At 44.3% G+C, this 12979-nt stretch overlaps 2 protein-coding genes across 2 annotated transcripts in view; both read left to right on the top strand.

Annotated features, from left to right (window-relative positions):
- The window catches only part of LOC102474871 (uncharacterized), a 42887-nt gene extending 39824 nt beyond the window's left edge, over positions 1 to 3063 (top strand). Inside the window, 2 exon segments of the mRNA XM_014582114.1 lie at positions 2806 to 2952; positions 3060 to 3063. Coding sequence (XP_014437600.1) covers positions 2806 to 2952; positions 3060 to 3063 — 151 coding nt within the window.
- A 53-nt stretch (positions 3064 to 3116) lies between these two features.
- The window catches only part of SLC16A14 (solute carrier family 16 member 14), a 30137-nt gene continuing 20274 nt past the window's right edge, over positions 3117 to 12979 (top strand). The window contains exon 1 of the mRNA XM_006141912.1: positions 3117 to 3383. Within this exon, the coding sequence (XP_006141974.1) occupies positions 3125 to 3383 (259 nt within the window). The 5' untranslated portion in view covers positions 3117 to 3124. The remainder of the gene's footprint in view (positions 3384 to 12979) is intronic.

The following is a 12979-nucleotide window of genomic DNA, read 5'->3' on the forward strand; positions in this document are numbered from 1 at the left end:
GGCATTCCTTCAGGACCTGGTTACACCGCAGTCCTTTTTCCTCCAATTCTCCAACCCATCAGGATCCTGGGCATGTGCGCTTACATTTCTCAAGACTCTGGGACCAGGACTGAAAGCCTGGTCAGCCATGCGGCTCTGGCTTTCTTCATGCAGCCCTTAACTACTGCTCTATGGGGCTGGCCCTCACCTCTCAGTCTTGTCCTCTGTTTCATTATTTAACATTTTATACAAAAATAAACCTCTGCGTGGACACATAGGGTGACAGAGGGAAGCACGGCAAAGTTCCGGCTCTTCAACGGTGATTATGCGGGCTCAGCTCATCCCAGGTGTCCTGGGCAAAGGCAGTGATGGGTAATCCACAGAGGTTTCAGGCACGGATGGTGCGAGGTGAGCACCGACACTTCTCAACTGAGCACTTCTCTCTCTTTTAATTGCCAGGAGGTACAAGAGAGAGAAAGCAACCCCAATGATCCTTGCTCCTCCATTTCTTCATCCCATGAGGATTTGGAGCATGCATACTCACGTGCCTACTGTATTTTTCAAGCTGCCAGGGCTGGGATTCAAACCACAGTCAGTCATGTGGGGTCCAATGTCCAACGCCCAGCACTTAAACACTACACTACCGGGCTGGCCTAGGCTTATCCTAGAAACTGTGTGTGTAGCTGGAACGCCTCGTGTGCCAGGTTCAACTGCAAAAGCAGGAGTTCTCTGAGATAACTTCCACGTACATTATGCTGTCTACGAAAGGCTGAGTAAAACTGGCTAATTTGAAGCATGCATAGCTATCATTGAAACGCAACTGAAATGTTTGAAACTTAGATCGGCAAACACTTTCAGGGAGAAATATTTTATCAGTGCCATTGTGTGGAACTGCTGATATCTTACAATAATAAAAAAAAATTCAGGCCAACTTTTAGTTATTTGTTGTTGTTTTCAAGTTCTCCATGGACGATGCTGGACCTTACTGTGGGTTTTGGGGCAGTGTACCCTGTTTTTTTGTCTTTGGGGCCCCCTGCGGGGCTCAGCTCAGTCTTTAGAACTGCCTCCAGATCATCTCCCCCTGTGGGCATGGTCCTCTCTGTTATCCTGCACAGAGTCCCCTGCACAGGGGACTCATTGGCCCTCCTCATCCTCAGCCAATGGCCTAACTTGATACTTCACAAAGAAATTAAACCATCAGATGTAACTCCCCATCCCACTGTTTGCCATCGTAGCTCCATCCTGCAGTCTCAGAAGATGGGTCTCTCTTCTGATCAAGACCAGCCTCGTCTCACCACCTACTTCTTCCTCTTCTCTCTCCACCTCTCCCACCAGCCCTTGCTGCCTTTCCTCGGGCCTTACACACATTCTTAATTCTCATCCTAGACAGAAAACCAAAACGAAGACCCTGGCTTGACCTGCTTGCTGTTCCCTCCTCCAGCTCCAGCCTTTCTCCCTCCTCTCATCCAAACATTTGGAGAGGTGGGTCTTTGCAAAGCACCGGTCACGAGATGTCTCTTCCTCGTGCAGCTTCAGTCAGTGGCTGCTCAGGACGTATAAGATAAACTCCAACCACCACATTTGACACTCAAGGCCCTGCATGTCCGAGCGCCTGCCTGGTCGCCTCATCTGGTAACCCATACGTCACCGTAGCATCCAAACCCCTTTTGTCTCGTTTCCCATTTTCCAAGCAATTTGCTAGTATTCCAGGAGCAGAGGTGGGCAGAAGATATAAAAGTATGTCTTGTATGGAGGCCGGCAGGTGGCCTGGTGGTTAAGGCACGGGACTACCACGTGGTCAACCACAGTTTGAATCCTAGACCTGCTTTCCCACTTTTCCTCTCTCTCTATCTCAGGTGAGTGCACATGCCCTATAGCAAATAATAATAATAAAATAAAATAAATAATTTTAAAAATTTTAAGTATGTCTTATAAAATCAGATGTAGCAGTCACCATTACTAAAAGCTGGATCTCCCATTGTAAAGTAATACATTGGCCTTCCACTATATCAGTCTCTCCTGAGTTGGGCTAGCATGAATCCATCCCTCTGAGTCTAATCTACCCTGGCTGTACTGCACCTGGACCCACAAAAACTGAGAACTAGATCCTCTACCAAGGGCCCCACCAAGGTCAAGCTACTCCAAAAAGCTGCCCAAACTGAGGTCTTCCTTCCCTGACATCTTTTTTTTGTCCCGTGTCAGTATCCATCTCTGTAAGGGGACAGGGCACGGGCTCTGGAGTCAAGAACTGAGTTCACGCTTCATTTCCATCTGGCCACAGTGCACACTGGCCATGAGGCCTTGGGAGAGTCACTTCACTCCCCATATCCAAGATTATAATACTCATTGATGGGATAGCTATAAAGACGAAACAGGTTTCATAAAGACACTTGAGCTATGAAAATGTAAGGTGTGTTCCCAAATCCTCTAATGATGAAGATTAATCCAAAGGTCCCTTGTGATGATGGGGCCACGTGGGTCTTGATGGGAGGTCCAACTTTTCAAAGAAGATGATATAGGGGACCAGCAGTTAGCGTAATGGCTATGTCGCTGGACTCCCACATTGTCGACCGCGGTTTGCATCCCAGACCCGGAGACTTAAAACTCATGCCGGGCGCGTGTGCGTGCGTGCCCAAGATCCCGAGAGGAGAATGGAGGAGAAGGGATTGCGGCGTGGCTATCCTCCCTGGGGGGTGATTTCTCGCTTTCTGTCTGTCTCTCTCTGTCTATCTGGCGAGCGCATGTGCCCTATAGTGAAAACCTCTCCAAAGAAGATGACATTTTTGTTTTAATGTTCAGTGATGTTACTTGTGTTACGTGTTTCAGAAAATCTTGGAAGATGTATACAAGTCATGAAGACATTGGGTATGATTTTGAGGATGACCCCAAAGACAAGAAGACGCTTAAGCCCCACCCAGACATCGATGGCGGCTGGGCGTGGATGATGGTCCTCTCCTCCTTCTTTGGATGGCGGCGTGGCTGGCTATCCTCCCTGGGGGGTGATTTCTCGCTTTCTGTCTGTCTCTCTCTGTCTATCTGGCGAGCGCATGTGCCCTATAGTGAAAACCTCTCCAAAGAAGATGACATTTTTGTTTTAATGTTCAGTGATGTTACTTGTGTTACGTGTTTCAGAAAATCTTGGAAGATGTATACAAGTCATGAAGACATTGGGTATGATTTTGAGGATGACCCCAAAGACAAGAAGACGCTTAAGCCCCACCCAGACATCGATGGCGGCTGGGCGTGGATGATGGTCCTCTCCTCCTTCTTTGTGCACGTCCTCATCATGGGCTCCCAGATGGCCCTGGGAGTCCTCAACGTGGAGTGGCTGGAGGAGTTCCACCAGAGCCGCGGCCTCACCGCCTGGGTCAGCTCCCTAAGCATGGGCATCACCCTGATCGTGGGTATGTTGGAAAACGGGGTAATTGTAAGATGACAGTCCCCACCGTAAGTGATCTTTTATATTGCTGACATATTAGACAGATGTTGCTGAAGTTCTTGTTTTCCTAACTGTGCTCAAATATGCGTAATAGGAAACTGACCATTTAAGTCACTTTCAGACACACTGCTCAGTGCTGTTAAGAACATTCCCACAGCATGCAGCCTTCCCCACCATCCGTCTCTGGAATGATGTTTGTCTTCCCATGCTGAAACTCTGCACCCAGTAAACACTAACTCCCCGCTCCTACGCCCGCAGCCACTAACTGCCACCGCTCTGCTTTCTGTCTGCAAGAAGTTGACTGTTCTCAGTACCTTATGTAAGTGGGTCTTAACAATGTGTGACTTTTTGTGTGATACAGCTATTTGAATATTGTAAACACTTGGATTACTTTATTTGGTAAGAATTATTTTTTAGGGAACCAGCAGTTAGCATAATGGCTATGTTGCTGGACTCCCACATAGTCGACCGCGGTTCACGTCCCGGATCCGGTAACTTAAAACTCATGCCGGGCGCATGTGCGTGTGTGCCCGAGATCCCGAGAGGAGAATGGAGGAGAAGAGATTGTGGCGTGACCATCCCCCCTGGGGTGATTTCTCGCTTTCTGTCTCTATGTCTCTCTCTGTCTGGTGAGCGCACGCGCCCTATAACGAAAACCTCTCAAAAAAAAAAAGAATTATTTTTTAAATATTTATTTATTATTATTTAGAGAGGGACAGAGAGAGAGGGAGAAAGTGAGAAAGCAAGCCACCAGATCCGGGAATTGAACCGTAGTTGACCAAGTGGGAGCCTAGTGCTTTAATCACCATGCCACCTGCTAATCCCAACACTTGGATTACTTTAACAGTTGATCATTTAAAAAAAACTCTTCTGCCCTCAAGTCTCTTTCTTTTTTTATGATTTCTTATTCACATTGAATCATTGTACATCTCTGCAGCCCAAGTTGGTTTTCTTAACTGTTATATTTCATTACCTGTCATTACAAACCTCTGCTTACTTAATATTTATAAGTATTTTAAATGATTAAAATTTTAGGGGCTAGAGGTTAGCAGGTGGCATGTTGGTTCAGGGCACTGGACTCCCACATGACCAACCACAATTGAGTCCGAGACATGGTGACTTGCTTTCTCATTTTCCCTCTGTCTCCCTCTCACTCTGTCCCTCTCTGGTCAAATTAAAATAAATAAATAAATAAAGTTAAATAAAGTCATTCTTAAAAAAAAATTTGGGGGGTCAATAGATGGCATAATGGTTATGTCACTAGATTCCCACACAGTCAACCATGGTTTGAATCCTAGACCCGGTGGCTTGAAAATCACACGGACATGTGTGCATGCGTTCCCACGATCCTGGGAGTAGAACAGAGCGAAGAGATTGTGACATGGCCATCCCCTGGGGGCTGATTTCTCACTTTCCTTCTCACTGTCTCTGTCCCTCTCTCTGTCCAGCAAGCACATACACCCTAAAGGCAAAAATCTCTAAAAAAAGAAATTAAAATTGTAGGGAAGACACTATAAAAGTCAAGTCACGATCGTATCAGTATTCTAATGCTTTTCATTTGAAATACTGACCATCTGTTACTGAAAAATATATTGTTTTTAAGAAGGTTACCAACATAGCTAACACAAAGGAATCAAAGTATAGTCTTGCATTTCTCTAGTTAAATCTAATGGCCTGGCGATCTGTGAAACCAGTGCTTACGTAGGAGGAGATACTAAACTGGGAAGTTATTAGGAGTGTGATTTTATGATGAATGTGTTTCAGACTGGGAACTAAACAACTTTTACTGTCAACCAATATTTAATAAGCAGCTGTTTTTTCTAATTGCTACATAGTGCACGCCCTCACCAGAGAGAGAAGGACAGAAAGAGAGAAAGTGAGAAAGCACTTCTCCTCCTCCCCTTCCCAAGGAGGCCAGGCCACCATCCCTGCTCTTCCATTCTCCTTTCAGATTCAGGGCGGGCGTGCCCTGTGCTGGACATGCTTTTAAGCCACCAGGTCCAGGACTCAATCCATGCAGTTGGCCCTGTGGGATCTAGCCACCCTAATCTCTATGCCACCTGCTGGCCCCTAATTTAAAATAGTTTTGAGGGTCCAGTAGATGATGTCGTGGTTAAGGCGCTGGATTCCCACATGGCCAACCACAGTTCAAGACCTGGACTTAGCGGCTGGAACCTCACAGGCACCGGGTGCATGTGTGCACGTGCCCGAAATCCCAGGAGGAGAATGGAGGAGAAGGGATTGTGGCATGGCCATCCGCCCTGGGAGGTGATTTCTCACTTCCTCACTGTCTCTCTGGCAAGCATATGCACCCTGTGTTAGTTTCCTTTAACATTTTTTCTGATACATTTTATACTGAGAACATAAATAGTCTCTGGTATTTTTCTGGTTTTGTGAGAGCATTTGTGTGACAGGCATGTGTGTGTTTGATGGGGATCTGTGCCTTTTCTGTGATGGCCACATTGGTAACTAATTGCTTGAATCCAATTCAGAGATTTGTTGATCTTGGCTGGCATTCAAGGGATGTGACATTTGACAATACAAACAACGCTAATAGCAGTGGTAGAGCTAATGACAGGCGGCAAAGACAACATCTTATTTCTCAGGATGTATGGCGTGTGTGTATGGGTATATTTCCCAAAGAGAATTACTACTTATCTAGTTAGTTTTTTTTTTTTTAGTTTTGTTTTAACAGTTTTTTTAAGTTGTTGTTACAGGATACATGTGCTTGCTGGAGAGAGAGAGAAAGTGAGAAATCACCCCCCCCCGAGGGGGATGGCCATGCCAGTCCCTTCTCCTCCATTCTCCTTTTATGATTTTGGGCACACATACACACACACACACACCCACACACCCACTGGCGTGATTTTCAAGCCACCAGGTCCGGGACTCAAACAGTGCTCGACCATGTGGGAGTCTAGCACCTTAACTACCATGCCACCAATATTGGCACCATCAATATTGCTAACCCAATATTGATCTAGTTTTAAAATGAAACGGAAGTGCCACTGTGTGTCAGAGAATTGTTGATGAGTTGTTTTTGTCTGTAACATCACTGAACTGACTCCAGCTCTGCAGTGGTCTTGTTAAAACTAGGACACACAGTTACCTTCTGACTAAGTTAAAGATGACCATCGCATTTCACCATGAAAAAATGAAAGGCAGGTTAACTTTGGTGCAGGGAATGTTCTAAATTTATGTTGAATACGATTCTACCTTCTCGATAAGCTCGTAAAGGAAAACTGGAACTATGCAGTTTGAGTCCCAGACCTAGCAGCTTGAGAAAACACACCAAGCATGTGTGTCCACAATCCTGAGAGAATGCAGGAACAGGGGTTGCGGTGTGGTTGTCTCCCTGCTGCGCGATTTCCTACTTTTCCTCTCTTCTCTTTGTGTCTAGCAAGCACACACATCCTATAGCAAAAACTTCAAAAAAAGAAGTAAATAAAAATCCAGCTTTCTTACCTTTTAAAAGGTAGTTTGTTTTTAACATGTTTTTTTTTTCTATAGGACACGTGCGCTCACCAGAAAGACAGAGACAGACAGAAAGAGAGAAATCACCTCCCCAGGGGGGATGGTCATGCCGCAATCCTTTCTCCTCCATTCTCCCCTCAGGATCTTGGGCACGCACGCACATGCGCCCAGCATGCGTTTAAGCCACCAGGTCCGGGACTCAAACTGCGGTCAACTACATGGGAGTCTAGCAACATAGCCATTATGCCAACTGCTAGTCTCCTAAAGATGTTTTTTAAGGAGTAGAATAAAATACATACAGATTCGGGACCAGCAGGTGGCATAGTGGTTAAGGTGCTGGACTCCCACATATCCGCCATGGTTTAAGCCCCAGACTTGCGGGCTTGAAACTCAACGCTGGGCACATGTTCATGCATGCCCAAAAATTCCAAGACAAGAATGGAAGAGAAGGGATTGTGGTGTGGTCAGTCCCCAGGCAATGATTTCGCATTTTTCTTTCTCTGTCTCTCCAGGGAGCACATGCACCCTATAGCAAAAATTTCTTTAAAAAAGAAAAGATTTTTGCTGTAAAAGGGACTTTGTGATCTCTTCTCCTCCATTCTCCCCTCAAGATTTTGGGCACACATGCACATGTACCCAGTGTGAGTTTGGAATCACTGAATCCAGGACTCGACCCACGGTCAGCTGTGTGGGAGTCCAGTGACGTACCATTATACCATCAGCTGGTCCCACAAAAATCTCTTTTTTTCCCCTAAAGAATTAGTTTATTTAACTTTATTTAATTATTTTAATTTGACTAGAGAGAGAAACAGAGAGGGAAAATGAGAAGTCAAGCCACCAGGTCCGGGACTTTAACTGCGGTCAGCCATGTGGGAGTCCAGTGCCCTTAACCACCACACCACCTGCCAGACCAAAAAAACATCTCTCTTAAACACACACAGAGAGACTCCACCTGGGAAGTATAAGCTTATAGCAACAAGAATAACATTCAGGAAAAGACCAGAATATGAGATGTCCCTGTATTTTGCAAACTATCCAATAAGGTTAACGTAGGCATTATTTTGTCTTACACAAGATCTATAGAAATACGAGTGGAATCAGTTCTGAAATGACCGGGTAGAGTTTTATCGCCCACAGAAGAACACCTCGTTCATAGCAAGTGAGTGGGACAGGCATCTTCAATGTACCTGGAAGACAGCTGCGTTCGGAACTCTGAGAGTCCCTGAATTCCACGCAGTGGAATTGCAGATTGCGGACTGACCTTTCTACAAGGAAAGCTGCCTGCCAGAAGAACATTTTTTGCCCTGGGTCTCAGAAATCACCACACGCCAGGGCTCCTAGGTACATAAATGAAAGGCCTTTTATTCTGTCTAAGGTGACCTGACGTTACTGTGCATTCCCCTAAACTTCCTGGTCCAGGGCCTGCAGAAATTGAAGCAACATGAGGGAAGTTTTCCAAGCTAGAACACAGCGGTTTCAGTTCTCCTTTATTTAACAGACTGTGTGCCAAGTGCATGTGAGGTCTATGATCGCATGCGATCCTGCGGCCCTGGAAGCCGGACCATCGTTGTGTCTTACAGAGGTGGAGCATGCAACGCACAGGAGGGTAGGAAACTCACCAAGGTTGAACAGCCAGTGAGTAGAACAGGCATCAGACCTGGTCCACTGGACTCCAAATTGTGTCACTGTAACACTCTGCCTGCCACTACCTCAGTGAGAGCCAAAAATACCTATCAAGTGGACAGCTACAAATTCTTTTCATTTTCCAATCATTGTAAGCCTATTTGGGTTATTGCTTTTAAATTAATTTTTTTTTTCACAGATTATGTTACAATAATTGAAAGCTATCTCTCTGGGCAGTGATTTGTATGTGGTAGATTCAATAAATATGCATTGTTTTAGGTTTTACTAGCATAGATTTGCCAGCATCGTGCAGGAGGCCCCATCTTTAACCCGATGTAATCGTTTTGTTCTATTTATTATCTTTTTGATCATAGCTCTCCAAATAATTCATGGTGGACGCCATATTATTAGGGACCCCACAGGCTGCAAAAGATCATTTACTTGCAAAGTAGATTATAGCGGTGCTTGTAGAGTCTGGCTGCACATCGGAACCATCAGGGAGCTTTTATTTTGTTTTCGTTTTTAAGAATTATTGAGACCAGCAGTTAGCATAATGGTTATGTCACTAAACTCCCATGTAGCTGACTGTGGTTCTAGTCCCAGACCCGGTGCCTTAAACTCATGCCAGGCGCGTGTGTGTGCGTGTCCAAGATCCAGAGAGGAGAATGGAGGAGAAGGGATTGCGGCATGGCCATGCCCCCTGGGGGGGGTGATTTCTCACTTTCTGCCTCTCTGTCTCTGTCTGTCTTTCTGGCGAGCGCACACGCCCTATAGCAAAAACCTGCCAAAAACAAAATAGAATTATTGATTTGATGTTACTATTATTATTATTTTCATTTGACCAGAGAGAGTGAGGGAAAGTGAGACAGAAATCTGCCAGGTTCAGGACTACAAGCTGTGATTGGCCGTATGGGAGTTCAGAGCTTTAACCACCAAACCGCCTGCCGGTCCTCTACCAGGGAGCTTTTTAAAACCCTGAAACCCAGGCTACACCTGGACTCTAAATCAGCATCTCCTGGCATGGGTGCCAGGATTTGTTGTTTAAAACTCTTAAGTGACTCCTGTGGCCAGCCAAGGCAGACAGCCATTGATGTAGAGGCTCCACACTCCACTGCAGCGAGCGCTTGTCCTGAGACCTGGAGTTCAAAGAGCCGCGACTTCCAGCCCTGAGCGCCAAGGCTCCCCTCAGATCATTCCTTTTCTCAAGCTGTTAGACGCTGGGATAGGCAAGATAGGGTGATTTCTGGGAGTGTTCCCTGCAGCAATGCCACCGCATTGTGGGAAACATTCCAAGATTCCAATCTCTCTTTTTTTTTTTTTTTTTTTAGATTTGCCTATTAGGGTGCGTGCACTCGCCAGACAGACAGAGAGAGACATAGAGACAGAAAGCGAGAAATCACCCCCTAGAGGGGATGGTCACGCCACAATCCCTTCTCCTCCATTCTCCTCTCGGGAAGATTCCGATCTCTTCTGAAGAGGAAAAGTTTGATATTACCGTCGGAAACATGAAATCACCTGTGGAAGCATGAGTCACGGTCAGAGAACTGCAGCTCGGTGTTACCCGTCCTCCTCTCCTTAGAGCGTATAACGGGTTTTTATTTTATCAAAATAGCACTTCAGTCGTGGAGATGCCAGTTGACCATTGGGACCCAATCATTAGAAATGAAATAGTCAGAGGGGTTGAGTTTGAACCCTTTTATTTTTTAAACATTTGCGCTTTATAACTGTGGAGAAATCATGGCATTATGAGTCTGATTTTGCCACCTGCAAACCAGAAATGAGTGAAGCTCCAGTGTGCAAGAGTTGACTAACGAGCCAGACGGTGTTATCAACTTAATGTTTTTAATTAGGAAAACAGTTCATGCTTATTTTATTTATAAAATTCCTCTAGATGTGAATATTTGCACTAATTTGGGAATTTCTTTCCTTTTTTTTTTTGCCCAAATGCCTTCTTAGTGCACTGTTTCATAAAGCAGTATCTTGGAAAAACTTGCTTCTGGGCCCTTTCTGTGCTGTGGAAAATATGATTGTCCTACTGAACCGGGAGCTGTTGACCTTTCAAAGGCCCATTAGGAACAAACTGACCAGTCATGCATTTTTTTTCTTTTTTACCCACTCATTTAAAGTTTGGCATGGCCGAGTGACCATGAGTTCAGAAAAATAAAAATGTGTGTAAAGAAATCAAAGAAATATCTTCAACTATGTATCTAAATCTTAGTTACCCCCAGCAGTTTCTTCAGCTATTCATATTACTGTGCTTATCTTGCGTATGATTTGTATAATTGGACATTATAATGAATATTGAGTTGTCGGAAAAGTCATGACCCTTTCTTTGTGTGTTTCTATGCAAAAATGTGTCATGAGTTTTCTGACAACCCACTAGCATATAATATGTTGATATAAAATAATTTAATATGTTAAATTATTCCAACAGGTTTAGCTGCTGAATTATTTTCTGTAATCCAACAAACTTAATTAAATTAATGTCTTTTTAAAAATTATTTTATTATCTTTATTTCTTTATTTATTTAAATTTGACCAGAGAGGGAGGGAGAGAGAGAGAGAGAGAAAGCAAGAAAGTAAGCCTCCAGGTCCGGGATTCAAACCACGGTCGGCCATCTGGAAGTCCAGCCCCCCTAACCACCACACCACCTGCCGGCCCTCCTTTAACACTTTTTTTGCATTGACCTATTTTTACATCTGTCTCCTCATTCCCATAAACTCCTAAAGTCAGAGGCTATGCCTTAACAGGATTGTACAGAAATAATAGAAATCACTCAATAAATGTTTATTGAATGAAGAGTGTGGGAATGAAAGAATGAACAATGACTAATCTGGTTGGGAAATTGGTGATCCCCAGATGAGTTACTTGGTATCAGTTCCAGAAGCAATCTCATGGAGCCTAACCCTGGAACTCAGCACTGTAAAGCAAGACCCTACCTCCTTGCCTGGTTCCAATTACAACTCCTTTCCCTCTTCGCTAGACTCAACAGAAACTGGCATCCCACTAGGAAGTCTACAATCTATGTGTCTGATGAGATGAAAGTACTAATGCATGAATGAAATTCTGAAAGGAGAATGAAGGAGAAGGGATTGCAGTGTGGCCGTCGCCCTTGTGGGGGAAGAGTGTTTTCTCACTTCTCTCTCTGTCTCTCTCCAACCTCCAGGAAATTTAAAAAAAAAAAATGTAATGTAATGTATACCAGAGGTCAGGTGTGAGACCAGAGGGAAGGAGTTAGCAGTGGTGTGGTTAAGGGTGCTGGACTCCCACATGGCCTACTGTGGTTCGAGCCCTGGACCTGGTGGCTTGCTTTCTCACTTTCCCTTTCTCTCTTTCTCACTCTGTCGCTCTCTGGTCAAATAAAAATAAATAAATAAATAAATAAAGTTAAATAAAAATTCTCTAAAAAAGAATAAAGAACAGAAGGCAGGGTTGGCAAAATCAAGAGGGTGTGACCTAGCCAACTAGAGCCGGCCACCACACAGCTACGGTTGATCTGGGATGTGTGGGGAGATAGCCTGCGCTGTGCTAGACTTTGGCAAATTTTCTTCATGTTTAAGGGTTAGCAGTAGATTCTAGACTTCTTTTTTTTTTTTTTCCTTTTAGGGGGGGGGTTCCTTCCTGGCACCAGACAAAACGTTCTTCCAGTCGTCACTGCCAGCAAGTTGCTCCAGACAGCTTCTGCTAATAGACTTTGTGCAGTCCTGTCCATTCCCCGACATCTTCGTCCAATAGAAACTCTCAGAATAACTTACATATATCCCTTTACTAGTATAAAAGATGAGTTTTTAGGGTCACTGGACATGTTGCCATTGCATCTGGCCATGCCACAGGCAGGTCTCATTGCATGCCTCAGGGTCTGACGAGAACTTTGAGAGACCAACAATTCCTTTTCCTTTAACAAAACAACAATGACAAAACATTTTCCTAATTTTTTGCCCTTTAAAAAATTGTTTTTCTTCATTCATGGTAGAGCGTATGCAAGTGAGGGGGAGAAAGAGAGAGAGATAAGTGCCCTCCATAAGTTTTTTTTTTTTTAACAACTGTTTTATTTAACGTTATTTACTTACTTATTTTTAATTTGACCAGAGAGGTATAGAGTGAGACACGGAGAGAGAGGGAGAGAGAGAAAGGAAGCTGCCAGGTCCAGGACTCAAACCACGGTCGGCCATGTGGGAGTCCAGCACCCCTAACCACCACACCACCTGCCGGCCCCAATAAGTCTTCACAGACATAAGTTTTAGGATTACTCTCAAAATCACTAGATAAAATAAACTCATTAGCAGGCTTTGTACCTAAATATGCTAAATATGCACATGAATATAGCTAGAACTTTAAAAGAAAATTTTATTTCTGTCTGGGCTAGGAAGAGAACCCCTTTAGAGTTGAAGAAGTGTTGTTGTTTTCTTTTTACCTTGGAATAGTTCCACTTGAATATATGGTTTCATAACTATATAATGTAA

The sequence above is a fragment of the Tupaia chinensis genome, unplaced genomic scaffold, assembly GCF_000334495.1.
Source record: "Tupaia chinensis unplaced genomic scaffold, TupChi_1.0 Scaffold000066_1, whole genome shotgun sequence".
Classification (NCBI taxonomy): Eukaryota; Metazoa; Chordata; class Mammalia; order Scandentia; family Tupaiidae; genus Tupaia; species Tupaia belangeri.